The sequence below is a fragment of the Punctularia strigosozonata genome (genome assembly GCF_000264995.1).
Source record: "Punctularia strigosozonata HHB-11173 SS5 unplaced genomic scaffold PUNSTscaffold_7, whole genome shotgun sequence".
NCBI classification, from domain to species: domain Eukaryota; kingdom Fungi; phylum Basidiomycota; class Agaricomycetes; order Corticiales; family Punctulariaceae; genus Punctularia; species Punctularia strigosozonata.
In genome coordinates this window covers 1,190,310-1,217,965 of record NW_006767439.1, presented here as the reverse complement: position 1 = coordinate 1,217,965, position 27,656 = coordinate 1,190,310, and the positions used below count along the sequence as shown (strand labels likewise).

Sequence of the window (27,656 nt, the reverse complement as noted above, 5' to 3'; positions counted from 1 at the left end):
TCGTCATGCAAGGATGGGTAAATGACCTCTAGATCAGACGTTTGCCACGGACACATCGCCGACAACGAGGACAGAGGGGCATAAAGGGAGAAAAAAAGTGGCTGTGCTCATTGTGGCGCCGACGACTTGCCGTTTTAGGGCAGATCCTGCCTGCAAGCTCGCGCGTTGTCGCTGCGGCAATCATCGCTGTGAGACTCTGCTCAGAGTCAGACGAAATCGCGCCACCTCTGTACAGTATCACGCTTCGGGCCTGCGCTTGCACTCTGCTGTATAACTATTGTCTCAACTTTGGACGACCAAACCAAATCTCTTCCTCGTATTCTACCTTACCTCCTAAACGGCCGCAGCACCATCTCCGTGCTTGGCGCTTCAATCAAACGGCTTTGAGCCGCAGATTGGATCGAAACGCGAGTCGAAAACGATCAAGGTACGTGGCTCACCGTCGTCGCGGAAGTGACCGCGTCTAATGATCTCTCGACTATCTAGGCCTCACATAACAAGAGCGCGACCAACCAAGACCACATCGATGCGATGAGCGCCTCAGAGCTGTCCTCCAGCGGAAGCGCAGACGCGGATTTTACCCCAAGCACGAGCAGCGCGACCATCAGAGGCTTGCACTCGCTCCCCATGCAGCTCACCGCACTTCAAGATGAGCAAGATGCTCCAGGTTCTTCAAGCTTAAGCGACCCGGGCTCCGCATCAAGCAGCGGCACGCTCCCTCCTCAACCCTCTCCTCCCCGCCGGCGCCCATCTCCGATCTCGACATCTCCTTCGCTGCTGCCCTCCCGCTACCGGGATGGCGAACCGCTCAGCAACACCTCCTCGCCCATCTCCGCCTCCGCCTCCTCCCTACCTTCTCCACCGGATTCTCCAGACTCGTCCTCCTCCTTCCCTTCTCTCTCCTCGAGCTTTTTTCAGACCAGCGGCCTCGGCGCGTCTCCGCACTCGCATCCGAGCGATTACCACCCCGACCACGATCATGACCACGACTCGGACACGAGCGCCCACCACCGGCGCCACGACGGCGTCGGGCTCGTGATGCCTTCCCTCGTACTGCCGCCCGCACTGCGGCGCGAAACTGTGCATGGGCAGACGCTCGGCCAGCTCAAGATCTTGCTCGTGAAGGCACCGGGCAGCGACGCGGACGTCGAGTTTATAGCCCGGGAGATGCTCGGGAAGACGGCGAACGCGGATGTCGTGCACGTCGACGAGTGGGCGCCCGTGCCCCTTCGCGACTGGATCTGCGAGAACGAGGTCACGTTCGAGAGCGAACCTGAGGGAGTGCACGTCAAGGTGTTGCATGCGTCCACGACGTGGGCCGAGATCTCGTCCGACCAAGAACCGTCCATGCATGGGTTCGATACCCGGGAAGGCGCTCGCAACGTCACTCTGCTCGCGATCGATCTCTCCTCGTATACGGACGAAGACATCTCGGTACGTGCCTGTATCCCTCGCTACATTTTCAGCTTGTATTCTGATCACTACTCAATCTCTAGCGCCGGCTCGTTCCTGTCGCCACCGCATCGTTCTTGCCCCTCGACCGCATCCTCAATCCGGCCCAACCTCCCTCCTCGTCTCTTCTCTCCTTAGTCTCCGGGCCCACCTCCCCGCTGTGGACCGTCTGCATCGCCCTCTTACCGCCCTCTTCTTCTTCCTCCTCCTCCTCCCCCCTCTCTCCCACTACCTCCTCCCTGCTCTCAGCCATCGCCTTTCACATCCCCACAATCCCTCTTCCTGCCCCTTCCTCCCCTGCACTACACCGGCTCTCCTTCCTCTCCAAGCTCCTCCCGCCTACCACCGATCCCGATTATCTCCACGCCGTCCGCGCCCACCTCTTCCGCACCCCGACTTCCCTCGCCCGCCTCCGGCACGAAGCCGCCGAGCGGTTCCTGTGGTGGCGCGAAGTCCGCCGCGGCGTTCGCGCCGTCCTCTCCTCCGGAGAATCACTACCCCCTTCCCGTCCACGGATTACAGAAAGGCGCGGCACCGTCGTGCAATCCAGCCATCCCCGCGTGCGCCAGCCCCCAGGGGCTGCAGATCAATTCTCAAATGCGGACGCGATGATGCGGCGGTGGGATGCCGAGTACGGCGCCGGCCTCTCTCGCGACATCGCGCTCGCTCTAGCCGACGAACGCTCCCGCGTCGCGGCCCGACTCGGCTCTCCGGAGCCCGAAGACCAAGCACCAGCACCAGAAAGCGACGCCTCTTCGCCCCCTCCTCCTCCTCGAAAGGCCGCGTTGTCACCCCAATCGCTCCGCCAGCGCCACGTCCCCCGCCGGCACACGCGCCCTACCTCGCGTCGCTCGCACTCCCTCTGCTCATCCTCCTCCTCTCGCTCTTCGCGCCCATCCGCGAAGCTGCCCCAAGACGCGTGGAGCCACGACATGCCCGTGCTTGACCCGCTCCACCTACCGTCGCTGCTTGCGTGCGGCGCGTCCGTGCTGGACGCAGCACGTGCCCGCGTGTTCGCGGCGCCGTGGATGGGCCGAATTGTTGTCGTGGGAGGTGTGCTCGGCATCGGTATCGTGGCGTTTTGGGCTGGCTTGTGGGTTGGTGGGGAGAAGGGTTATTGAATGTAAAGTATGGTTTGGCTCGGCTAGGGACTATGGGACGGATGGATCACTCGTGGCTGCTACTCTCGCTTTGCTCTCTGACAATGCATGATCCTTGTAGCTGTATAGCTTTCGATACAATGACCAATCATATGAATGTATGTTACATGCGCGGTCCACGCGTTTGCTTGTTGCCCTCTGTCCACTGGTCATCGTACACCTCAAGGTCGTGAGTGAAACATTACGCTCTCCGGTCGAGTAAGATACGATTTAGGTACTAAAGAGCGTGAGCGCGGGGTGTGTCGATCAGGAGGCACGCGAGGAAAGAGATGGCCCTGCGACAAGAGGAGTAGAGTGCAAGTCGGCCGCGCCGGCGGGCTATACCTCTTCGGCAATCAATTTGACTTTACCGAGTCGGTCCGAGTGGACATCCATGTCGTCCTGGTTTGTTCAGGCGCAGTCCTCGTTTAGCTTGCTATCAAGGAAGGAAATGGGATGACCTACCTCGGGTCCGAGCCCTAACATATGGTTCTCGGTCGACCGGGTGATGCCGAACCCGTTCAACTCCACGCCCCGATCTGTCACCTGTAGGTATCATTATACACGCACGGTCAGCACCCTCTGATCACGGTCGACAACAAAGGAGTCGACTCGCCGTTTGTATATCTTTCCGTATCGTGATGGCCTCGTTACGGCCTCGGGCGTGCTGCTGGCTGCTGTGGAAGGGCACGAGGGCGTCCGGGCTGAGTTGATTGCGCAGGTGTCTTCGGAGGTTGAGGGACGCGAGCAGGGAGTTTGAGAAGACTGCATGATCGCTGAGAACGAGAGCGGCGTGTGAGCAGGAGAACGCACGTTTTGTTAATATGAAGAAGATTGCTAGCCATATCACTGTGGAAGGGGTATTAGTGATGCATACTAGGCACCATGCGCGCATGCGTACAGTTATCCATAGTCACGAACTAAAAGGGGATGAAGGTTAATGACTGTAAGGTTAGGATTAAGATGGAGATAGGCTCACGCAGATTAGGTCTATGACCGCGACGAGACTCGTGAGCAAACCCGTTCCTGATGGAGGCGTCTTAGAACACGAAAGTAGATAGAATTGACCTAACACTAACCCATGATGTAAGCGGCGACCTGATCCATGATCTTGTCCGTCCTGCATAACAATTGATGCGTTACAGACCGCTTAAGGGCCAAGGTGAACCGGAAGGAAACGTACGATCTCACGCCAGTTCTGTTGGCGAGCAGCGTAACGCATGTCGAGACAGCAATAAACACGTCCACACACGCGCCAATGGCCAGCGTGGACGTCTCCGTCCAGTTGTATTTGCGCTCAAAGAGCTGAAAGTTGGGCACACGGAAGGAGTCGACGGCGGTGACTATGCTGAGGATGAACCGCGTAAGGGATAAGGCGTACGCGATCCCGGTCAGGACGTGATTCCTCCTCAGGAGCCACAAGCGGCGGGAGAAGAAAACCTGAACGATAAACGCCATGATACCTGTGGGATGCGCCGTCGGTCAGTTTGACGGCGATTGGCAGAAGGCGAGGACGATTGATATCGCACCGGTTAAGCACATCGCGCCGTTCAATGTCGTTGTCGCGATGCTGACGGTGTCAGGTTGTCCGTAGAACGTGATCGTGTATCTAAAAGCCGTTGCGAGGAGCAACGCGGTATGTACAAGGTCGATCATTCTGCATGCACGGAAGGTCAGGATGGTTGGCTAAGCGGACGCATAGTCGTCCACACGTACAACACCAAAACAACCTGTGCATCATCAGCAAGGCCCCCCAGCCCTAAGTAGGGAGACCACTGACCGTGACTTGAACGCCCCACGTATCCCGGTACATTCGGAAGTACATGAGCGTCTGCATCACCAGAATACCGGTCAAGCTACGGGGAGAGTTAGATACGTTATCCAACAATGGAACTATCAGTCACAATGTCCCAAGAGCGACACCGATCTCCGCCGCTCCAAGCAACAGACCCATCCCCGGGATCGTAAAAGGAGGGGCACCCGCCATCGTTGCGAGTCTTCGATACGTATTGATCACAAGAAACGGGACGTTCCCGGAAAGGGGAAACGGGCAAGCTAGCAGTGAGCAGGCGACGCTGAAGCGAACGTGGACGGTGTCAAAAGGAGCGCATGCCTCGGCCTGCCCGAGAATATGTAAGGATGCCGGCGCAGCGCCTAGGTAGAGGAGAGGGAACGCTCGGGTCCTTCGCAGGGTCGGCACAGCATCGGAGGGGACCCCAACGGCCCGCCCAGGGCAAAGTGTAAAAACAGTGAGGCTTCCTGATGCTTTCATACAATGCAATTGGGAGAATGGATAAACATGGGAGCCAGAGGCCAGGTAATGAAGTTCCGGAAGTACCGCATGAGACTTTTTGGGTGGGCCCCAATTGAGTGACGCCGTTGCCTACCCCGATAGGTGTATGCCCATTCGATCAAGGTTTGAGAGCAGTGCACCGGGTCACGGTTCGGAAGGGCAGTTATCAGGAAGTGACTGGTGCGTGGAGACGTCCTCGATGTACTATAGGTTACGCCGCCGGCATGGGATAGATGGTTTCATAGAACGGAGCGTTGACGCTATCCATCCAGGGCAAGCCTCCGAAACGCAACAAACACTGAAGCAGTAGAGAATGGGATGTCGCAAGGCACCCGGAGGCGCAACATTAGGCAAACTGATGTGCTGACGAGTTTCCCGGGTAAGGCGGGGATAGCCAGTCGGCGGATGTCGTATTCCGGGCTGCGTGAACGGAGAGCTGGCTTACGTCACTATGAGAAATCTGAAGTGGGACTCTGCCGCAGGTCAATGCACGGATCGTGCACCGCTGAGTTAGCTCTCTGGATGATCCGAATTTCACACAGAGCTAGTTCCCATGATTGATGGCTATGGTAGTATGTTTCTATCTATCCGGCTGGGGTTCGGTACAGCCGCGTAATGGTCATCTCGAGCGCAAGATGACGACTCCCCAGACGTACCGAATATAATAAGTTAATGCAAGAGAAACGCCCAAAAAAGGTGACGAAAATGAAAATGCTAATGTGTCCAAGACATAATCGGCGGCGCTCCTCCAAAGAATCGAGGCATCGCAGCATTAGTCTACGATCCGCTCGAAACACGACGAGGTCGGGTTTTCCTGCGCAGGGGCGATCAGTTGCTACGAAAGGACAGCAAGCTCAAGGAAGACTTACCTCGCGAGTGAAGGTCAGCATATGGCACGTCACGTACCCCTTGACGTAGCCGGCGTTGGCGTACGCGAAGAGCCACATCCACTTCCTCCTGAAGGTCTGCCAGAGCTTGGGGTCGGTTACCTTCACCTCCGGCGTGTCCGCTTCGATCTGTTCGATAACCTCGGTGGTAATGTTGGCGTCGAAGCGGCGAGCCCATTCACGCAGTGCACGGGCATAGTCTGCCAAGTGGGTCAGGGGCCTCGCGTCTCCCAACATGGGAGAATAGGGACTCACGAGGTCCATGGTTCATGACTTCGTGCAATACAAGTGTTCCCTTAGACGCCTTGTTCGTAGCCTGTACGAGCGCCGTTGCGCTGGGAAGACTTCCATTCGGCCAGAAATACTTGCGCGCGAAATCGTGCGGCCTGGGCGAAAGTTTCGTTCCATCAGACTTCCTTCCTCCAGTACGTATGCGCATCGTGACTCACTGAATGATAGTGAAGCGAGTCTCGGGCTTTGTGGTGGACGTGACGACAGCCGTGGCGACGTCGGGCTTGAGCGCCCACTGCACACACGCGAAGAAGTCCTCATAGTGCGTGGGACCGACGTGCTGTGGAGAACCGATACGTGTCAGGTACAAATCCGCAGAAGCTCAGGGGGTCGAGATAAGTACCTCCAACATTTCGATTGAAACAAAGGCATCGAAAGTGTTCTTGAGCTCAGGGAACGTCTTGGGAAAAGAGCGGTAGTCCATGAGGTGGACGCGGACCCGATCTTGCAAGCCGGCAGCAACGATGCGTTCATCCGCGAGCTTCTTCTGCTCCTTAGACAGTGTGACAGTGTCTACACTGCATCCCGTAAGACGCGCAGCCTGACGCACACGGAATACAGTATAAGTATTTCGTCCGTCGGAGCTGTGAAGGCGCGCTCTCACCTCTATGCAGAACCCGCCCCAACCCGAGCCGAATTCGAGAACGCGGTGGCCCTTTTCTATCCGTGCTTTGGCGATGACATTGTGGATCTTGCGCATCTGCGCAGCTTCCAGGTCTCCAGGCTTGACCCCGAAAGCAGGGTCCAAGTCGCCGGAGATACCGCCTTCGGCATCGCCCCACCAGGGGCATGAATACCTAGAGAAGAAGGGCGTCAATTGGAACCGCACACAGGGGTCGGAATGTTTACTGACATCATCTCTTTTGACAAAAAGGCCTGGAAAAGTGTATTGCTGCAATCGTAGCCGGCGACGGCGTTCAGCCTGGACTGCGCAGGCGTAGTTCCGACAAATGTTCGGACCAAACCGTCGAGTACCTCCACGATTTTCTGCACCCATGTCATCGAACTCTCCATATAAGGCCGGTTGTCGAGGAAAAGCTGCAGACCCATGTTAATCGTCAAAGAAGAAGAACGCAACCGGGGGATTGGTTCACCATCATGAAGCCATCGAGGTCGTTCAGGAATATTTCGCCCACCATGTACGCTTCCGCGACTGTATGATCACTCCGTGAGTGACGCTCTCCAGTTGAGATGAGAAATCTGCATTACCTCCTATATCGGTCGCGCTATTGCCATAGCGAACACGCGTCAGCTTCCCTGTCACCTTCTATGTGGAAAACGTTCACTCACGTAATCAGACGCAACCAAAAGTGGTCATTAAGAATGGTCAGGACGACGGGCGGCTTTGCGCCTGGTCCAGAAGAAGGGCCGAATGCATAGCGTTCCGTCCCTTCAACGATTTCGAGGTTTCCGACCTTGATGGATTTCGAGAGCGTGGCGAGCGTCTGCGCCCGAACTGGTGACACGCACGCCCGTCAGACTGAATGTAGAAGAGCGCAGCAACAGCGAGGAAGCCTCACCGATGGCTACGATCCTGGCGCGTACCCATGCAATCAGCACGGATAGGAAGGCGAACATGGTGTGCTGCTTGAAGTCCGGAGTCGACGGGATTGCTATGCTACAGTGGCTTCTCTGCGCCGAACCTGCCTACCTACCCTCCACCCGCGGGCATTTATAAAGCGGCATTTATCGCCTAGGGGGGACCTGCAAGGTTCTGCGAGGAGACCTCCGGCATCTTCCCGGAGAAGGCTGATCAGACAAATCTGCATCATGATCGTCTGGGAAGGCGTATCATACAATTATCTTTTGAGGGGGCCAAGAAAGCCGATAAAGGGGTACATTACCTCTTCCACCCGCCAGGTCACACCTCGTCCGCGTTTTCTTGACGCGCAACTCGTGGCAACCGCTGGCGGGCGGCGCATGGAACCGGAGTGAGCGGCGTGACTGGTCGCAGCTCCGTCGTTGTTGCGCACAGCGTGTAAGCGTGGGCCTCGTTCGTCGGATCAGAAGCGCGACAAGCTGGGTAGCTTCGGTTGGGTGGAAGTCAGCACCCGGTCGTAGATGAGCTCTCTCGGGCCACAGAGCACAGAGTCCCTGTCTCTGAATAGATACGATATCACATGGCTGAGGAAACCCGAGGAAAGACGAGGACGTGAAGAGGAGGAGGTTGATCGTCAGCGGTCACACTTCGTGATTTCGGACCCGTGCTTCGGGCCACGAGATAGCGCCAGAAACCGTGCTTTGGTTCCCAGGCGAGGCGCAACATACTTCAGCAGACCTTCAGCATCTTCCTTCTAGGTCGTCATCGAATCATCTTTGCTTCGAGCGATCGCCCACAGATCGGATTGATGCGCACAACAAACTACGTACATGTTGACTACTGCTGATAATGCGTACGCCCCATCAGAACAGACCAATGCATCGCGATTCCGCGTCGATCACCCGATCACCAAACGAGAGATAGCCTCATATCGGGCATTCGCGACTGGTCTGGTCCGCAGGCCAAAGCACAGGCTAATCACAGATGCGCGTTCACACCAAATGCGATCCCCTCCGCCTCGCGAGCAGACCACGCGCGGCCGCGAATAGTACGTGGAAACGAACACTAACGTCTGTTTCGTGATGCAGCTTAGCTTTCGGGTGAGTCGGCTAGGGGAGAAAGTTTGGACGATACACGGCAGAGTAAGCTATTGGCCGTCCCCACTTGAACTGGCTCCTGGTGAGAAATTGGCCCTGGGTGGGAGCCGCGACGAGCGTCGCGATGCATTGCGTGGTGAAAGTCACCCCCGTGCGAACGCTGCCGTATTTTCAGCCAAGCTCATCAAGAGGATGACCTCCGATGTGATGATAGTGAGACGCACCCAATCTCTGACGCGTTTGCCGACAGAGCCGCAATCAAGGCAACAGTCAGGGACAGAACTGAGAATGGAGTCAAGGTCAAAGCGGTCATAAGAATAGTAGTCAACTCACAGGCACCAGAGAAGAAACCGTACAAGAGGCTGACGACCACCGAAGCAGCGCTGGATGTCACTCCGAGCATCGCGATGATCAGGGCGCCCGAGAACAGGCAAGACGGCACGAGGACGTTGAACGGCCCATAGCGGTCAGCGAGCCAGTTCGCAATTAACCGGCCAAACGCGGACGCTCCATTCAACAACGCCACCTATAGGGAAAGGAAGATCGGCGTCAGCCTCCTCATTTCAATCGTGCCAAAGATCACCATAGCGCAGTGCGAACGGCACGCACAGAATAGAACGACAAGGTTGAGTCGACCCCATGACTTAATCCGAACAGCTGGATATAGAAGACTGATGATGATGGTGGCGTTCCAGCATGAGCGTGCAGATCTACGCCGGAGGCAGTATCCTGTGCTCTCACCCGGGAAATAAAACGCAAGCGATGCCACGAGCCCGCTGGGTGATGGTATCTGTCAGCCTATCACGTACAGCCCCCCCAAGACCGCCATCGGAGGTTGCTTACGCAAGGATGGCGACCATGTAAGGCCAGTCGGTCAATAGAACGGACATCTTGGGCGGCGGAGGTAGGTCCTGCGGCTTCCGCAGGCGACGCAGAGGTAGTCGAGGCCGCATAAGCAGGTTGCCCACGATCAGGACTCCGAGAAGGACGTAGGGGCTGTCTCGGACCGAGTCTCCGAAGCTGCGTCCCTGGATGTTGAGCAACTGGCTGGCGGCGGACTGTCATGACCATCGTGGGCTGAAACGACCGAGAAGACCTACTTGATCACTAAGACACCGTGAGTTCGACGAAGCCGGGTTTGCGAAGTGAAACGCACTGATAGGAAAGGCTATAGCTCCGCACGAGTTCCCAACAAGGACAATCCCTGCGGCGAGGGACGACGCCGTTTGAAATAATGCGACGAGACCGTAACTGTAGGAACGAAGATGAGCCCCAAACCTATGCCCATTCCGAGGCCTTAAGCCAGAAAGATCTGGTAGTACTTCAGCGGCTTCGCTAGCGAGAGCAGAACAGGCTATGAGATGCTTCGGTCAGACGAGACCTTCGATGTTTAAGGAGACAACGTACGAGAATGTAAAGAGAATGGATCCGGCCGCAATGAGATGATGGAAATAGCCCTCATCGAACAGTTTCCCGGATACGAGGCCCAGAAGAAATGGAAACATCAATTGCGTGGAGCCGATCCAACTAAAGATGAAGATGAGGCTGCATTTGAGCCGACAATAATGTCAGGCCTACCTGATCACACTTGGAGAACGATTGACAAGATAGATCCGGGTATAGTAGTCTTGAACAACGTCAGTATAGCTGTAGACAGATCGCGGGTCAAGTACCTTGGTACACGCCGAAGGAGTACTATGTCGTGTTTGAGTACGGCGATTCAGCAAGTATACTGGCTTCGTACATACCAAATATCCGAAGGTCGCAAACAAAGTCAGCGATCTGTGGATAGGACATTGTAGGATCATCTTGCAACCCGGCCACTGCGTAACGTACGCTCCAGCAACCGTCAGCCAGGCCCTCAGACCTCCCTCGAGAAAGTCCTCCTCCAAAAGCTCTTCTTCGGTTGTTTCCGTGTTGTGACGATTGCCTCCATCGCCTTCGAAGGTCGTCTTCTCGTCCGTAACTAGTGACGGGTGGGTCGTGAATCTCTGGCGCGCTCATGTCATCGGAAGTGCAGGGGATGGGGCAGCGCCGCCTGCGTGCAAGCAGTTGTATGAGCTCGTGCTGAGCGCCGGAATGAACGCAGTACACGGAGCCCCCATGTAGTCATGGCATATGTTTAGAGACCAGGCGGTCATGATCACGACAGAAGGCAAGGAGAAGGCAGGAGAAGTGCCGACGCTGATGCAATAGCGCTGTACATTCAGTACGGTCGGTATCTCAGTCCCGCTCGCCATTCGAGTCGCCGCACCGGTCCTCCTCAACTTGTGCGCCACGATGGCGTGGATCTCCGAGTAAGCATGACCGGCGTCGACGCTGCTTTGGCGATGCGAAGTGTTTTGCTATGTTCGAGAAGCCACGCAGATGATGGCTTCACCATGCATCGTCATCCTTCGCCACCAGCTTCTTATCTTCTAGCCCTCTCGCCATCTGCCAAGCACGCATCGTAACTGACAGATGCATTCACGACTCGATCCCGAGTGTCCCGGGCTTTTGCGGCCGGCCGTCGGCGCCAACTCGGCGCCGGCGTTACAATGCTCAAACAGTTTAGGGGGAGAGCCACAGTTCAGGTTCCCATCATGAAGTCCGACAATCCGCATCACTTCGAAACTTCCTCTGCAGATATCACGAGGCCTTTGATCTCACGTCTGGTAACTGGCCGTAGATACGCTCAGATTATGTCGACGTTGCCTTGCATATGAAGGCCGACTGGGATCAGCACTGATTGGCTTTCCTCCCACCCTCTCCCGCTCTTTCACCGTCGACGTTCTTTCGCACTCGGTGCTATCGTTATTGAAAGCCATGCCGACTGTGCTTGACCTCAGCCTCGGCGCCGCAGAAATCGGCGTCGCCATCGGCACATTGTACGTCGTTATTGTGTTGTGGAGGGTTAGCCGAGGCCCCTGATGTAGCGGAATATTAGCCTGCTCGGCATTACCGTCATGCAAGCATACCAATATTTCAGGAAGTTCAGCGATCCATGGCCAATTCAAGGAACGGTGAGCTGCCCCCTCGTCGCCTCTCGAAGAACGACACGAATCTGATCTATGTCAATACAGGTGGCGCTTTTAGTGTACGGTGAACGATTCGCGCACTTCTGTTGCATTATTGCTGACATCGGGTTCAATGCAGAGCGCTGGACTTGACACACACGGCGCTGCTTCTACATGCCGTCTATCACTACACCATCACATTTTACGGCGTGCCGACCGAAATCAGCAAGGCGACCCCTTCGCTCAGCACCGCCGTCTGCCTCTCCGGGATCATGGCCTTCGTCGTCCAGATGTTCTTCGCCCGCCGCGTCTGGGCGCTGACCAAAAACCCGTTCCTCGCCGGGATCGCATACGTGCTCTCGACCGCGCGGTTCGGGTTCAGTCTCGCATCGACTGCGGAAGCGTTCTCGCTCGGCAACTTTGCGGTGTTCGAGGTGAAGTTCCGGTGGGGCGCCGTGGCGACGCTCGCGGTCGGCGCGTGCGCGGACGTGTTCATCGCCATCACGCTCTGCTGGACGCTCGCGAAAAGCAAGACGGGCATAGCATCGTGAGTGATCTGCAGCTCTGGTTAAGACCCGTTCGACCCCGGAGTCTTACCTGCCATCGCAGCACGGATAAGATGCTGGACAAGATTATTATGTTCGTTATGAGCACGGGACTTCTCACGAGCTTCGGCGCAGTTACCGAACTCATCTGTGTGAGTGATCCTCTCCGATGTGGGAATGTAGCGAAGTTGACCCGCCCTACGTATCAGTTCCTCACCATGAACAACTGTGCGTATCCTCAACACGGAAATCCTGTGGTCGCTTTTAACGTGCATTCTGTCAGTGATCTGGCTCGCGATCTTCTTCATCCTCGCCAAACGTAAGTTACCTCCAAGTCTACGGCATCGAGTCGCGTCTGACGGAGCTTTCTTCAGTGTTCTCCATCTCGCTCTTGGTGTCCCTCAACGCCCGCCGGCACCTTCGCCGCCTGGACACCACTGCACACATGATGAACAGCTCAAGCCACAACGAAACCCACAACTCGCGGTTCAGCAGGAACCCTGTGCAGATCCAGAAAAACGTAACGATAGTAAGTGCTCGGCTCTTTACTGGACGTATCCGACCGAATAGGGCTGATCACAGTGAACACTCGCGCTGAGTAGATCTCAGACACCGGAGATAGGCAAGGTAAGGCGATGGAGCTCGGCGGACTTAACCTCTCGCGTACCGCCGACGACAGCTCAGACGTACGTAACTCTTTACCTCTTCCCCTTTCTTTTTGCATGACGCTGATGCACTCGCTGTTTGCAGTACATCAACGACTACCTGAAAGGCGATAACAAAGTCGGCCACGTCGTCTAGGCCTGCTTGCATCTGTCACACATAGATCGTGCCTTGCGATCGCACGGATTCACCACTTATCCTCGGATTACGTAGGACTATTATCACAAAGGTATCATTGTCACTATCATTTGTAGAACTTTTGGGCTTGCCTTGGGCGCCGTGTGTTGTTAGTGTAATAACAATGTTCAACAATTCGGCGTTGTTGTACTAGTCTGTTTCCTCGGCGACATATGCCAACAGTGGGTGACTTCCCGTAAGGATCTGTAAGGCCGAATAGAATAGATTTCGCTTACAAATCCACTAAGCGAGCAATGCCGAAAAATCGGCATCGACGAGCCAAGTTGTCGGTCTACAAGTCACTCGTACAGACCTTTTATCTGGAAGGGGGGGTCGACCCCCCCTTCCAGACCAAAATGACCGTTTACAGACAGGAATTTGTCATACACGTGACCTTATCCCTTCCTCATTCGCTGCTCAGCCCTTCTCAACGGACCTCCACGTTTATGATGACTATTTCCGCCCCACACGCGCAGGGCCGTACGGGGGCATAAATGTACAGCATAACCCACAGATCGGGGTTTGAACTGTTTATTCTGTGTTTCTGTCGCTACAAATCTTACGGGAAGTCATCCAGTTGCATTGCTGCACTTTAGTGTCCGTCATCTGACAGCACGCACTGGAGTGGGTCGCCGACGCAGCCGCCAGAGATCGAAACCCTCAGCTGATAAGGCAGGGCCATCGCAAACGGGGGGGCTTGTCACGCGTGCATGACGACATTCCAAGGGAGTTTGAGAAACTCATCGACCAATCACAACGCTAGGATGTCTCTGATTCCCACGCAATGGATGCCTTGAATTGCTGTTCACTTGTTTCTGAGCTCATTTAAAAGAAATCTGGACCCATAGAGCCCTCTGTCCTGAGGATCGTGTGGGAACAAAAATACGCTAGTTGCGCTGGTGAACCCGGCGATAGAGGGTAAGAGGTATTTTGTTAGAATTTTGGTCATGTGATGCCCCCCGTTTGCGATGGCCCTGCCTTAACGTAAGGTAAGATAGGGCTCATTCAGTTTCAACAGGTATGGCGCTCTCCGATGATCACGTGATCAGCTCCTCCGAGCCTTGAAGCTCGCTGGCATCGTCTGCGACGATTTGACCACACAGACCGCATCTATGAATTGTCTTCGTCAACGACGAGCTTGCAGAGTCATCATATTACATATATATAACAAATATATGGACTAGGAATGCGGATGAGAGCCGAGAGTATCAAAGGTGTGCATTGAAGCAGTGATAACATTGGAGAGCAAGTGAGTTGAGTGTCCGTGTCTCTGTCGTCAGGAGAGTACGAGATAACTGACTGCGAGTTATATACCTGCGGTGTCGAGTTCCTCCATGATTGAATCAGGGAGGACACGATGCCCGTGGTACTTCTTAGCTGCCCACATAGCCTGCTTGCCGTTCAACCCTTTCCGGTAGGCATCCATAAACCGGCGCGATCGTGTAGAGAATCTATCAAAAGAAGAAAGATGTTATGTTCAGCCTCCAAGTAGACAAATGTACAACTTACCGTCTGATAGTTTCTATTGGGATTGAATCGAGGACCCTCCTTACGTTCTGCTCCATCTCTGCCTCGGATGATGAGGGAGGGAGTAAGCGGTATTGCCGCTTTGCGTAACCCCAACACATCTCGATGAAATTCAGCTCGCAGTGAAACTTCGGCAGAAAGATGGTGTTGTAGCCTCGTGCCTTGCATGCAGCCTCGAGCAAGGATGTGGTCCCTGCGAAGTCAGGCTGACTGTACAACAGACGCCGGCAACAGCATTGGTCTTGATCCTTGGGGCATTTACACCCAGGGCACTCAGCCCTAAGTTGCGGAGCATGAGCGAATCCGCGTTCCTTGAGGATGATCGCCATGCCTTTGAATGCACCAGCCTGAGGGTGATCAGGTGGAAAATACAGCGACTGAGGACGTCCGTTGGCAAACTGTCCATCTTGCATCCGTGCTCGCTCCTTGATCACTGCTCCCGAGTGATGATCGTGCACCGGATTGCCGTTGTCATCACGCTTGATCCGCTCGACTCCAAAAACAGGTTTGCCTGGGCGAGTGGGATTCTTCGGCATCCTACGTGCAGATAGGGCATCCTCGGCTCTTTTCAGATGTGTGGTGGCATTGTCGAACACAAAGACATGCCGTTCATGTGGGTAGTGTTTGTCAAGGATGGACATAGCCCGTTGGACATGCTCGATGATCTCGACATGAGTAAACCATCCGTCTCGGTTTTTCCCGGCCTTGAATATCCACCGTGCAGTCTCTGTCCCATCCGGTGATGCAAGCCATCCGTATTCAGCAGAAACAAAGTCCGCCACCATCAGAGATGTTCCCTCACCCTTGGGTTGAGGTACCGCCGTCTCCGTCGAGTGGACCCAATATAGCCGTCGCTGGTCATTGGCATAGAACGTAGATTCGTCATGGTGCCAAATCACGACACGCCGATTCCGGGGCCGAGGCCGCTTATCCTCAACTTCGTTGACTCCGTCACTCCATGAACGGGAGTCTAATTCGAAGGCTGCCATTGCTGGTAGAAACACCTCCTGTCGGTACTCCACAACATCCTTCCGCTCATGACCATCGATATATTGACCTGTCGGAGTCCGAGCCCACCGGTAGTTCATTGCCCGCATCCAACGTTTTGCAGTTGCCAAAGAGATTCGCTGATCAAGATTATACTTCGACTGCGTTTCAGGCGAGTTGACAAAGTGGACCACATCGAGAGCCTTCACATGCTTGCCAATGCCAACTAGGTGCTCGTATATATCCTGCGCAAGGTCCCCCTTCTCGAGGAGTGACGTGCTCCAGACTCCGTAAAGGTTTGAAGGGAGTTTCGTCCGGTCGGCGATGAAGGAATGTGTCCATTGTCGAATAGAACGTGCCGTATGTGACCGCATCTTGAAGGCACGCGCCGTTGTTTCCGAGGCCTCCGTCCATCTGCCAGGTCGAGTACCATTCACGTACGTCCATAGAAAGACTCGCATCATGTTTAATCGTGATCGTGTGGTTTTATCTCCGTTAAAATCCAGGTGACCGATGCCGTTCCGTCGTGGCGGGTGCAAGATATCGTCGAGGTCATCGAGTGCGGCCTTCGCCACTTCCGTACTGGGTGGGAGGAGTGCCTTGCGGCTCGCTTCAATCCTGCGCGTCCTGATATTCTTCTCAAGAGCAAGAAGAGCCTGCTTAGCCGCATAGAATGAAGCATTCTCTGCCTCGACTGCAACACTGATGTCCACGCGGCGTGAGCTGCAAGACTCGTTGGATTGCCTTGCAGCCTGAGCCAGCGAATGGTAGATGCTCATCGAAGACCCTCTATGCATGGCTGATGGTCTTCTCAACATGGCACACGACGATGACTGGATATTCGTTACGTCTCCGAGTGCGACCTGGGCTGGTGGTGTCTGGTGCATGACTGTATCCGGCTCCATGCCCCAAGTCGGTTTTTTGATGCTACTGAACACTCGAGACAGTCTTCTTCGAAGAGCCTTTGCATTCTCAATCGCTTTATGTACTGGATACATCTCCTGGGATAATGTCGGCACATAGGACATGGAATAAGTGTGTATGTTCGGTGACTCACATTCTCCTTTCCTCTCCCCCTCTCTCTGCGTTTCTTGCGGAACGACTTCCGACTACTCCCGAAAAGATTCTCTAGACTTCGACGCTTGGAACGCTTGTATGCACCCATGATCACGGATTCAACAGTGGAATGGTGAGGAAACCCAGTTCGTCGCGACGCGTCGTCTCAAGTCAAGCGTGTGGCGCCACATTGGCAGTTTGCGTGTACATCCGCGGATTGCGTCGCGCACTGCCCGTTTTTCAAAATTCTAAAACGACAATCTTTGCAATAGCAACATGATACATGTTTCTGTCGCGGCGATTGGCATGATATGCAATACAGGGAGTTCTATTCCGCTGTCCATGCTCGTCCTCTGCCAGACGCGACAAACCTGATCACGTGGGACCTGTTGAAACTGAACGAGCCCTATCTTAGGGCTCATTCATACCCCAGCACTATGGCGTGCCAGTCTTGTCACGCATTGGCGGGGCAACCCCTTGAACCCCAAGTAACTTCACCGCTACCCATGCAACTCGATATTTTTTCTATACATATTGTACTCTGAGCTCGTGTGCACAGGCTGTTTAGAACAGATTGGTAAAATTCTCCTTGTACCGTGCGCGGGTAGGTCAGGAAGAGCTTAAAAACGGACTCATAACTCGGTGCGCCGTCACGCCTGACGCCACCCACCGCGCCAAAGTGCCCACATTCACGTGATGTCACAGCAATGTCACAAGTGCTTGAGTATGAATGAGCCCTACCTTATTACATGAAGAGGCACGAGGACTGATACAATAATCGTTACACGATCAGTTCGGGAAAATGTGATTATGGCGCGGCCGGTCCAAGTGATGATGCCACCCACGCTCCTGAGTATGTACCACTCCTACAACTTGGCCCGGATTTCGGGTTCCGCGGTGATCGCCTCGAGCAGGGCACGCGCAAGCAAGTCAGGTTTCTGCGACATGGCCTGAACATTGGGAAGCAAAGTCTCAGCGATACACCAACACGATGTGGAGGTGGAGACGCACCATGTGCCCCACGCCCGGGATATACTGCATTCGTACAGGAGACCCTTTTACTACGGAGGCTTGCTCCTTCTTGAGCGCCTTGGGGCTATAAAAACATATAGAAACGATCAGCGTCAATTGAGGAGAGATGAGCGGAGGATTCACAATAGATCCTCCAATTCGCCATAAATGAGCGTCGTTGGTATTTGATGTACGATACGTTTGAGCGCGTCCAGCGACGCGCCAACCGGTTCAGAGGCACGGGTAATCGCCTACACGATTATCAGCTCGTTATACTCGTGACTCTCCATTTGATGCGGGACGAAATGATGCCTACGTTCTCCTTCTCACGAGAGACGACAGTTGTGACGCCCTTGAAGGTGAACGGGGGCGGGTACTTGGCAGCCGGGTGCAGTTTAAGAACGTGGGCCTATTCAAGATCATCATGTCAATATGTGCACAGGCTTCGGTTCCAGAGAACAAGCCATAAGATGACGACGTACGAAGTGAAGTTCCTGAGCTTTCGTATCCCAGCCCTTGTACGCCGGGTGGGCGGTAAGCTCCTTTACTGCCGCCTTGTGCGAGGGCCATGTGTCCTTTCTGGTCCAAAGGAAGTTCGTGAGTGCCCTGCCAACGGCCTGGCGCAATGGCCCATCTGGGTTTATGGACGCTTCGTAGAGGATGATATGCTTGAACGGGATGTGAGGTTCTTTCTCGGGAAGTAGAGCGCTGTATAGGAGTGGGTGGAAGATAAGCTTATGACGAGTGTTAAGAAAAATTATTGGACTAACGCGCAGGTCCCGCCCATGGAATGTCCAACGAGCACAAGGTGTCTTGACCTAAAGTCCACTTGAGCTTCTTTACCCCCTCCTTCGATCAAGAAAGCGTGAACAGCGTCCGTGTAAGACGTGACACTATCTTCATATCTCACTCAGCACGCATTAGATGCACGTATAATAACGATGATTCATACAGTTGTCCAGATCCTGCTGTACAACCCAGCGCTCGTTCACGGTTGCAGAGTCGCCATGGTCGGGATTCTCAACAGACCAAGCATCCGCGATCAACCCAGATGGGGCTGTCCCAAGCAAACGCTCGATGGCTGGCTCCCAGGTCTCCTTGCATAGGCCCGTTCCGTGCATGAAGACAAAGGTCGCCCCGTATGCCGTCGAAGGGCCAGCCGAACCTGACGCATCTCCCAGCCAATACCGGTTTGCTAGCACGGCATAAGGTCGCGATGAGCTAGGCTCCAGGGTGTAGGTACGCTTTTGAACGAAGGACGCCATTCGCTCCGTTACTGGGGCTACCGGCACCGCCGACGCCAATGGCGCCTCTAAAGCTGAGAGTGAGTGGTCGGTGCCCGTGATTCCACAATTCCGTGGCCTGGGAAAAGCCCGAGAAGAAGCCAAAGTACAGCCCCTATTGGTAGAGACGACGCCGCACTTGCCGAGAACTGAACTTCGCCGATCGAGCAGCTTCCTGTTTCGGAAAATCTTGCCGAGCCTTCGGGCCGGCAACGATCCGGTCCCGGATCTGGACGGGCGGCTAGTTCCAACTCACTTCGACTATGGCTTGCCTTCGCTCGACGACCTTCACGTTGGAACCGAGCGATACTCGGCCATGGGCCATCCTTGCAAATTGCTATACCCTCGCTGGTTCTGATGACAACGTGCAAGGCCTGACACTGGTGTTCTTCCATGGAACGGGACTGTGCAAGGAGACCTGGGAACCTACCCTCGAAGAGATGTTTGCAACGGCACCGCGTGGGCTCATCAGAGATGCCTGGTGTATGGAATACCCCGAAAATGGTGACTCTGGAGTGATCAACGAATCACGACTCGCAGGACGCGATTTGGACCACTGTTAGTCCGACATCAACCTCCTCGCTTCCGCGGTGATTCGATCGGGATCGGGCAAATAGCGGTCTAACTGAACGATGCACCTTGTGCAGGGGGTGTGCGTCAATACGTAGACGATGCGTATGACTTCTTGATTTCGAAACGACATCATCCACATGCCGTCGACTTCTCGAGCAGAAGGCTGGTGCTCGTCGGACACTCGATCGGTGGGACTTGCGCGTTCGTCTTACTCTAACATGTTGTCGTCATTCCCTAACAGTCACTCCTCCCCAGAGTTCTGCTTCACGAGAAAGAGCCCCGCCTTCCGATCGTAGGATTGGTGTTACACGAAGCCTCCATCGCTCCGGATTCCCCAGCGCGACAGCGGATCTTTGAGGTACTCACTAACTACTACTGGACAAGGCGAGATGCTTGGTCGTCTCGCGAGGAAGCCATCAAAGAGTTGTCGGCGCACCGTGCCTATAGCGGATGGGACCCGCGTGTGCTGGATATCCATTTCGTACGACACGTCTATCTGTGTTCTAACTGGCATGTGCTAACCTCCTTTCGTCTTCAACTGTAGAAACACGTACTATGTTCGCATCCAGCCGCGAAGTATCCATCACCTTTCAACTTCACCGGCGTAACTACTGTGATGACAAGAGACATGGATAGCGTATGTCGCTCCTGTTTGTTCTGCAAATTGGCGCGTAACGATACTTGACAGGCGGTTGCCCGAGCCCCGGAACCCACAGGTGCCGCTTTGCAGGCGTTACCGTCGGTGGTACGGAGGACGCCTACCACCCTCGTCTTCGGGGATATAGAAGACCTATTGTATGTTACTCCTCCGTATTTTCCCTGTCGAATTTGTAGCCTCACATCAATGTTAGTCCTCGAGAATCCAAAGAAGCGCAGATTGGACTTGTGGCATTCAAAGGGTCCCGTGCGAACGTCGTGACCGTGGAGGGCGTCGGGCATATGGTGCGTTGTCATCGCCGAGATGTGTTAAACGGGAAATGGATCTGACAATCGTTCCGTAGGCCATGCAGCAGCGACCCAAAGCTTTCGCCAAGGCTTTGGTGGACTCGGTCCAGCGCCTTGTCAAAGACACGTCTGGTGCCAAGCTATGATAGTTTAAAATGTCGAAGTATGACCGGATCCTATGCGTTGCCGATGGAAGCACCGACTACGAAACTGTCCATCGCTGGATAGGTACCGATTCTATAGACAATAGGCACGAAGTAGTACACGAATATACGTACACGTAACATTACAAAGTGATCATACAGGGACTGGCCACACCAAAGTCGGAGGCATGCGCATGCAAGACGTCGGCTCTCGTAGTGGGTTACAACGATGGGCAGCGTCATGTTTGCAACTCCTATAAAGACGGCGTCATGACATGATTGACGTTGTAAAGGAAAACGTTGTTACATTACGATCGTAGCTTCGCTCGGCATCATCAGGATGTAGAGTAGCTCGCATGCGGGCTTACATATCGTCCAGGTTACGCTTCATAGCCAAAGCATGATCCAACTCGTCCTGACGGCTCTCCGGAGATTGGGCGCTGAGTACTGAGGTAGATGTATCGGGACAGGCGAGGTCGATGGTCTGTAGCTTCAACGGGGTCGACGCGGTTCGAGGGTGATGGCTGGATGCATCTTTTGTTTCATGTTCCACGTCCCGCGAAGTCCCTGCTGAAAAAGCGCGGCTGAGGACTACGGGGGTTTTGGTCCCCTCATCCTTCTTTTTGAATATAGCGATAATGCTCATGTTGTGCAGAGTAATAATGGTTGGCGAGTCTAGAATAAAAGAGAGAATAGTGTGCGAGGATGATCGCAGGGGATACTTGTAGCTGGGCAGGGGGATCGGATGCGATCGCAGCTATTTATCCGTGCTGGAGGGATAACCTGGAAATGATCATTCGCGCCGGATGTCATCAAGGCGGAGCGCAACAACCACGCTTCTCAGCCGCTGAAAGAGATGCGAGTAAGATGCCGTGAGCATAATATTTCGGATCGCGAGTGGGCGACTTCCTGTATGAGACACTACTGTGGCGGTAGTCGGGGTACATGCTGCCAGGACCTTACGGTCGTATTCTTGTTTCAATAATCGTCGTAGTTTTGCCGTCGTTCTCCACTGCATAACACAGGACTTTCCGGCACGCTGTCAACGCCCAACGTAGTATTACTATTAGATTTAGATGAGCGCTCAAAGGCGCGCCGGGAAAAGCCGACGCCACAGACGCGCACAGACGCGAATATGTAATTAGTCGACCTCGCCGTCCTTCCTTTCATTCGCCCGTATTCTCGTGTTCTGTTTGCCTTCAGCCTCTCTTGACAGTTATCCTACGCGCATCGTGAAATATACGGAACCATGGCGCCCTCAGCCAGTAAATCGGATAATCTGAAGCAGAAGAGCCTCATGGGCTACTTCAGCAAACCCGCGACTGCGGGGGACAAAGCCAAGCCTACGCCCAAAAACGCGTCGTCGTCCTCAGGCCCCAAGTTCAAGGCAGCCCTCGCTTCCTCAAGTGCCAAAGCTGTCGCAATGCCCGAGGAACCGGCACGGAAAACCGCTACTGCCGCAAGTTCGTCAGGAGCGGAAGATGACTTGGAGGAACAGACGTCGCCCCGCACGCCGCTCAAGTCCAAATCACAGCCTAGTTCGCAAGAGACGGTCAACAGTGCAAATTATACTCGTTCATCGGACGGGGCCAGCAGCGTGGGCTACAAGGACACACCGCCTAGCAGTGATCCTGTCGATGTGGATATGCTGTCAGACGAGGAGGAGGAGGCGACAAGGAAGGACCTATCTGCTGTGAGTACTTCGTAACTGAGTATTCTCTGAGCACGCGACGGAATCCAAAACATGTGCATAAATATGCGTTTGATGCACCCATGCAACGCATATACGGGGCATTCGTACCGCGCACGCGTCTATATGCGCATTCTTTATTACCTTCAACCAGCTTTCAACAATTAGCTGACTATCTACTCTGTGCAACACTAGGCCCGTAACGCAGGAAAGCGCAAAATCGTCCTGGAGTCAGATTCGGACGACGAAGTCCAACCATCCAACTCGAAAAACAAGAAAGCTCCAGGTGCCGTCCATTTCCTCTTACCCTCTCATGCCTTATCACCAACCAAATCAATCCTTTTATTCTTAGCCCGATCCGTTTCAACCAAGAAGCAACGCACATCCTCTCCGGACCCACTCTTCCTTTCCGACGAGGAGGAAAATGAGCTCTCCGAGTCTGCAAAGGCTTCCTTCTCCTCCAGCTTGAGCAAGTTCACGAAGTCACCCGTCAAATCTACGCGTCGTCTGTCCCGCTCTCGGGCGTCCGATGACGATGACTTCGTTGTCCCCGACGACGAGTCGGACTCGCCCCCTCCCTCGGTCAAGTCCGGGAAATCTTCCCGATCCAGTCGTTCTGCGACGTTGTCGTCAGACGCAGACGACTTTCTCGACGACGACGAAGATGAAGATGAGGCGCCGAAGAAGAGCAAGGGCAAGAAGAAGGCACCCGCCGTGGAACGGCCCAAGTTGGCCAAAGAGGCGAGCAGCCAGGGTGGAAGCAGCTCTTTCCTCACGGCTGCCGAGCGGCGCCTGAAAGAAGCGAAGGAGGAGAAAAAGACTAAGGAGGATCCATATGCGTTCCTCCTCGATCCGAAAGACGTACGTCTTCCTTTACTATTCTCGGGATCCAGATACTGAATGTATGTGCTTATGCAGAGGGACGGCGTGCGGCCGGGCGAACCCGGGTATGATCCGCGCACGTTGCATATACCGGCGAAGGCGTGGAAGGAGTTCACACCATTCGAAAAACAGTTTTGGGAGGTAAGGATTTTATCGTGAACGAGTGGTAAGATTTTGCTGACGATCATTGGCAGATCAAACAGAATCATTTCGACACGGTGTTGTTCTTCCAGAAAGGGTATATCTGCTGTTCATTTGCTGGAATTTTGCATTGATTTCATGTACCTTTCCCATCTCAGGAAATTCCTGGAGGTGCGCATTATCTGCCGTATCTCCTCCCGTAAACTCCTAACTCGCCCTGGAATGTCTGGTTTTGTAGTTGTACGAGGATGATGCTCGGATTGGACATCGCGAATTCGACCTCAAGCTTACCAACAGAGTAAAGATGTGCATGGTCTGCGTCAACTTTCTGCTTCCCGTTCGCCTTCATCCGCAACTCACCCGAACTTGTGCCATTAGGTTGGGGTACCTGAGTCTTCATTCAATTTCTGGGCTGCGAAGTTCCTTGCCAAAGGTTCGTGGAGTTCTTCGTTTACAGTAGCGCGTACTAACATAGACATCAGGATATAAGGTCGGTCGTGTGGATCAATCAGAGACTGCCCTCGGCGCAGAGATGCGTCTGGCAGCCGACAAGGCGAAGGGCGGGCCCAAGGGTAAAGCGGACAAGATCGTTCAGCGGTTCGTTTCCTATTAAAACCTCCCGTGCAAGCCACGCTCATTCTACATCTTTGTATCCTAGAGAACTGAATAAGGTGTATACAAACGGCACCCTTGTGGACGCAGAACTGCTTATCGACGAAGAAGCTGGCCACTGCGTATCCATCCGCGAACACGCTCCTGACCCTGAGAACCCGGCCGACGCGAAGAAAGAAAGTACTTTCGGCGTTGCAGTCTTGGACAGCTCTACGAGCGAGTTCAATCTGAGCGCATTTGAAGATGATGTGTGTAGGACCAAGCTCGAAACGTTGCTGCGACAACTACGACCAAAGGAGATCATCTTCACAAAGGTAAGACGAGCTTGTATGCGACCTACGGAGAACTAACGGAGGTGCAATGCGCCGGCAGGGCAATCTTTCGGTTTCGACGAACCGCCTCCTGAAGGCTACTCTTCCGGAAGGATGCCTCTGGACGAGCCTTCGCGATGTCGAAGGCTTCGACTACGATCAAACACTGAAAGAGCTGGCAGAGCTATACCCCGCCACCGGGAATGCTATGAGAGACGAAGATGATCCTGTTGGTGGCGATGTCCCGGAGGCGATACGCGACATGTATGCGTCCAAGCCGGCAATCGAGGCATTAGGGTCCCTGATCTGGTGAGGCCTGGTTAATTCTGCAACCCAATGTCATAGCGTCTCACAACTTCGCGTGTTAGGTATCTGCGCCAACTTAACATCGACAAGGATATACTGAGCATGAAGAACTTCAACATTTACGATCCGATGAAGCGAGGCCAGGGACTTGTATTAGACGGGCAAACGTTGGCGCATATAGAGGTGCATTACATTGGACCAACACGTACCTTGTTCGCTAACTGCAGTGGCTTATCCAGGTGCTTCGGAACAGCGACGGCACTGAGGACGGCTCGTTGTTAAAACTGCTCGGCCGATGCATCACACCTTTTGGTCAGTTTGATCCTCATATATTGATGGTACTGAAGCTGATCGCACATTCGCAGGTAAACGTCTCTTCCGTATTTGGCTCTGTATGCCCCTCAAGAGGGTAGAAGATATCAACGCCAGGTTAAATTCCTGCCTTAAGCTGGGTCACGCAAATAGCTCAGTGCCGCTTCTCCGACAGACTCGACGCCGTTCAGGACCTCTTAGACAATCCGTCCTTTGAGCAGATGTTCACGGAACTCGCCAAAGGTCTTCCTGATCTGGAACGTATCGTCTCTCGCATTCATGCCAATAACTGTACTGTCAAGGATTTCCTGAAGGTTCTCCAGGTACGCGACCACTCCCCCAATTGGAAGAGCGCCTGGAGAGGGGACGAGCTCACGGCGTTCGGTAGGCCTTCAAAAAACTCAGCAACGGCCTCTCCTCCCTCGCAGATGTGGCAGCTGAATTTGACTCGAAGATGATCACCGGCTTACTGCGTTCGGCACCCGATCTCACGCCTAACCTCAAGAATGTGCAATCTATGTTCAAGAAGCCAGCCGAAGGTATTCTATCGGACAACATCATAGCCAAAAGCGTGTAATGACCTAGCTTGCCATAGGTAGCGGAGAACTGGAACCTATGGACGGGAAAGACGAGGAATACGATAATGTAATGTCCGAAATTGCTCGTTTGGAGAAGGCTCTGGAGAAGAAGCTCAAACAACTTGAGGACGAAGTCGGGTAAGCTGCGCGCTGCTTTGCTATCGGGCTTTTTGCTGACTGGGTGTTGCACATGACAGAACCGACTTGACGTACTGGCATAGCGCCTTGGGAACCAAAGTGAATAGCGCCGTTTCTGCCTGCGGCGCTTGAATGGCTAACCTCTGACAGGACATATACTTGGTCCAAACCAAGGCAAGCTTCAAGAACATCCCGAAGCAGTGGACCAAGCATGGAGCCACCAAGGTATCTACCCCTCACCCGGCTCCTATGCATGTTCTCAACCGCCTACCAGGCTGCTGCGCGTTGGACTGTCCCTGCGCTGGCGGGCACCATCCGCGCCTTGAAAGAAGCCCGTGAGAACCGCAACACTGCGATCAAGCAGTTCAAGAACCGGCTGTTCGCCGAGTTCGATGCCGACAGAGGCGTATGGCTTCGTGCGATCCGCGTTCTTGCCGAGTTGGACTGCCTGTTCAGCCTCGCGAAGAGCTCGACAGCCCTGGGCGAGCCCATCTGTCGACCGGAGCTGGTTGAAGGCGACGCCGCCTTCGTCGACTTTGAGGAGTTGAGGCATCCTGCGCTGCTCGCCAGTTCGAGCTTGAAGGGCGACTTCATTCCCAATGATGTCCGTCTGGGTGGTGACGTTGGCAGGATTGTCCTTCTAACCGGTACGTGCTCGCACCCATAGCAATCGCTTGACTCATCTCATATGTTGCTCGACCAGGTCCAAACATGGGGTACGTTCGGAGACTAGGGGTCGGACACCGGATGCTGATTCTGAGCGTCTAACAGTGGAAAATCAACCGCAATGCGTATGACTGCAGCCGGGGTCGTATGTCCTTCGTCTTCCTCTGAGTTCGCTCGTATGCTGAATCGCTGTAGATTATGGCGCAGCTCGGTATGATGGTGCCAGCACGGAGTGCCAAGTTCGTGCTCCCAGTGTTGGGTTCAACACGTGTCTGACCCCTTTTCACAGGCTTTGTCCTGTAGACGCAATTTTGACCCGAATGGGGGCTTACGACAACATGTTCTCGAACGCCAGTACATTCAAGGTTGAACTGGACGAAAGGTAATGGCATCACGCTGCCAGAGACGAGGTCCAATCGCTGAACGTCAACCCAGTTGCAAGATCCTGCGAGAGGCTACCCCCAAGTCGCTCGTGATTCTGGATGGTAAGCCTCACACGTCTCAGGCCATGCATCCCACCCGCTGATGATGATGCGCGGTCCAGAACTGGGCCGCGGAACGTCTACATACGATGGCATGGCTATCGCCGGTGTATGTGCATCCTTCTCGCATCTATTGCTTGCGTTGAAAATGCGTCGCAGGCCGTCCTGCACGAGTTGGCGACACATACGCTCGCTTTGTCCTTCTTCGCCACGCATTATGGATCATTGACCGACGACTTCGCCTATCATCCGAACATCCGGTATGGTCTTCGCGATGTAGCTATCCCTATAGACACGATGCTCACTACCATGTCCACCAGAAATATGCACATGGCCACCATGGTCGACGATGAACAACAAGAGGTAAGATGACGGCCGGACACTCCACGATCTCTCGCTGACCATCATTCCTTCTCGCAGCTCGTGTTCCTCTACAAGCTCGTGGACGGCATCGCCTCCTCCTCCTTCGGCACGCACGTCGCTAAACTCGCCGGCGTCCCCTCCGACGTCGTGCAGCGTGCGGCCGTCGTCTCCGAAGACTTCGCGCGCCAATTCAAGGAGAAGCTCGCGAACAACGTGCGTAAGAAACGGAACGGATCCTCGCGCGTGCCGTTGAACGTGCAAAGCGATTTCGCGTATCTGGTGAAGCTGGCGATGGGCGTAACGAAGCTGCCGGAGGACCCGGTGAGGAAAAGGGAGACGTTGGTGGTGATGAAGAAGGCTGTGGCGAGCTGTCTGCTCGCGTCTGGCGCGTCCGTGGCGTCGTCCTGATCCACTCCTGCTGTGTACTAATATGCTGTTCGTGGTTGGCTGCTATCGTGCGCTGTATGTTATGCTTTTCGCCTGTAATATACTCATACCTGCTGTCGATAATGATTCCATCGTTTGCTCAGAGCTTTATGCCTGGGCCGAAAACCTGGCGCCTGTTTAGAT

The 27,656-nt window shown here is 54.4% G+C and overlaps 9 protein-coding genes across 9 annotated transcripts; 4 read left to right on the top strand and 5 right to left on the bottom strand.

Annotated features, from left to right (window-relative positions):
* The first annotated feature begins 264 nt into the window (after nt 1-264).
* PUNSTDRAFT_126528 (uncharacterized protein) lies at nt 265-2,697 on the top strand. Its single transcript, XM_007384421.1, has 3 exons — nt 265-427; nt 487-1,434; nt 1,497-2,697. The coding sequence occupies exons 2-3, from the start codon at nt 532-534 to the stop codon at nt 2,571-2,573; spliced, it is 1,980 nt and encodes a 659-aa protein (XP_007384483.1). The 5' UTR covers nt 265-427; nt 487-531; the 3' UTR covers nt 2,574-2,697.
* A 233-nt stretch (nt 2,698-2,930) lies between these two features.
* Nucleotides 2,931-4,578, bottom strand: PUNSTDRAFT_114021 (uncharacterized protein; the record flags this gene model as incomplete). The annotated part of the gene is made up of 11 exons (XM_007384420.1): nt 2,931-2,993; nt 3,057-3,137; nt 3,208-3,356; nt 3,405-3,440; nt 3,493-3,511; nt 3,571-3,617; nt 3,671-3,711; nt 3,775-4,054; nt 4,121-4,277; nt 4,372-4,447; nt 4,496-4,578. 11 exons carry the CDS (start codon nt 4,576-4,578, stop codon nt 2,931-2,933), a joined length of 1,032 nt encoding a protein of 343 aa, XP_007384482.1.
* An 882-nt stretch (nt 4,579-5,460) lies between these two features.
* Nucleotides 5,461-7,779, bottom strand: PUNSTDRAFT_144088 (CFS1-like protein). Its single transcript, XM_007384419.1, has 11 exons — nt 7,583-7,779; nt 7,353-7,518; nt 7,272-7,288; nt 7,157-7,215; nt 6,916-7,100; nt 6,667-6,859; nt 6,406-6,603; nt 6,221-6,342; nt 6,027-6,157; nt 5,754-5,971; nt 5,461-5,698 (listed from the first exon to the last, which is right to left on the bottom strand). The coding sequence occupies exons 1-11, from the start codon at nt 7,638-7,640 to the stop codon at nt 5,657-5,659; spliced, it is 1,389 nt and encodes a 462-aa protein (XP_007384481.1). The 5' UTR covers nt 7,641-7,779; the 3' UTR covers nt 5,461-5,656.
* An 840-nt stretch (nt 7,780-8,619) lies between these two features.
* Nucleotides 8,620-11,147, bottom strand: PUNSTDRAFT_144087 (MFS general substrate transporter; the record flags this gene model as incomplete). The annotated part of the gene is made up of 15 exons (XM_007384418.1): nt 8,620-8,859; nt 8,924-8,981; nt 9,033-9,225; nt 9,309-9,370; nt 9,441-9,475; nt 9,543-9,746; nt 9,800-9,806; nt 9,856-9,950; nt 10,107-10,226; nt 10,278-10,326; nt 10,373-10,394; nt 10,448-10,481; nt 10,536-10,665; nt 10,954-11,021; nt 11,080-11,147. 15 exons carry the CDS (start codon nt 11,145-11,147, stop codon nt 8,712-8,714), a joined length of 1,293 nt encoding a protein of 430 aa, XP_007384480.1. The 3' UTR covers nt 8,620-8,711.
* Nucleotides 11,148-11,468: 321 nt separating this feature from the next.
* PUNSTDRAFT_126525 (uncharacterized protein) lies at nt 11,469-13,041 on the top strand (the record flags this gene model as incomplete). The annotated part of the gene is made up of 10 exons (XM_007384417.1): nt 11,469-11,566; nt 11,626-11,701; nt 11,762-11,775; nt 11,835-12,242; nt 12,305-12,392; nt 12,450-12,468; nt 12,524-12,559; nt 12,615-12,769; nt 12,843-12,926; nt 12,991-13,041. Exons 1-10 carry the CDS (start codon nt 11,505-11,507, stop codon nt 13,039-13,041), a joined length of 993 nt encoding a protein of 330 aa, XP_007384479.1. The 5' UTR covers nt 11,469-11,504.
* Nucleotides 13,042-14,386: 1,345 nt separating this feature from the next.
* On the bottom strand, nt 14,387-15,392 carry PUNSTDRAFT_114017 (uncharacterized protein; the record flags this gene model as incomplete). The annotated part of the gene is made up of 2 exons (XM_007384416.1): nt 14,387-14,531; nt 14,590-15,392. The coding sequence occupies 2 exons, from the start codon at nt 15,390-15,392 to the stop codon at nt 14,387-14,389; spliced, it is 948 nt and encodes a 315-aa protein (XP_007384478.1).
* A 2,054-nt stretch (nt 15,393-17,446) lies between these two features.
* On the bottom strand, nt 17,447-18,932 carry PUNSTDRAFT_52905 (alpha/beta-hydrolase). The gene is made up of 7 exons (XM_007384415.1): nt 18,614-18,932; nt 18,432-18,558; nt 18,144-18,369; nt 17,978-18,070; nt 17,806-17,912; nt 17,662-17,746; nt 17,447-17,600 (listed from the first exon to the last, which is right to left on the bottom strand). The coding sequence occupies exons 1-7, from the start codon at nt 18,924-18,926 to the stop codon at nt 17,517-17,519; spliced, it is 1,035 nt and encodes a 344-aa protein (XP_007384477.1). The 5' UTR covers nt 18,927-18,932; the 3' UTR covers nt 17,447-17,516.
* Nucleotides 18,933-19,207: 275 nt separating this feature from the next.
* PUNSTDRAFT_144084 (alpha/beta-hydrolase) lies at nt 19,208-20,727 on the top strand (the record flags this gene model as incomplete). Its single annotated transcript, XM_007384414.1, has 7 exons — nt 19,208-19,502; nt 19,592-19,718; nt 19,773-19,998; nt 20,062-20,154; nt 20,206-20,312; nt 20,369-20,459; nt 20,519-20,727. 7 exons carry the CDS (start codon nt 19,208-19,210, stop codon nt 20,606-20,608), a joined length of 1,029 nt encoding a protein of 342 aa, XP_007384476.1. The 3' UTR covers nt 20,609-20,727.
* A 1,466-nt stretch (nt 20,728-22,193) lies between these two features.
* PUNSTDRAFT_87965 (DNA mismatch repair protein Msh6) lies at nt 22,194-27,627 on the top strand. Its single transcript, XM_007384413.1, has 28 exons — nt 22,194-22,298; nt 22,491-22,655; nt 22,713-23,156; nt 23,214-23,318; nt 23,372-23,415; nt 23,477-23,489; nt 23,557-23,631; nt 23,697-23,751; nt 23,801-23,915; nt 23,977-24,244; nt 24,303-24,550; nt 24,610-24,730; nt 24,787-24,859; nt 24,913-24,976; nt 25,035-25,182; nt 25,248-25,398; nt 25,455-25,575; nt 25,635-25,674; nt 25,726-25,800; nt 25,850-26,222; nt 26,337-26,386; nt 26,437-26,480; nt 26,531-26,623; nt 26,677-26,726; nt 26,786-26,832; nt 26,883-26,983; nt 27,044-27,086; nt 27,144-27,627. The coding sequence occupies exons 1-28, from the start codon at nt 22,251-22,253 to the stop codon at nt 27,492-27,494; spliced, it is 3,525 nt and encodes a 1,174-aa protein (XP_007384475.1). The 5' UTR covers nt 22,194-22,250; the 3' UTR covers nt 27,495-27,627.
* Nucleotides 27,628-27,656: the final 29 nt, after the last annotated feature.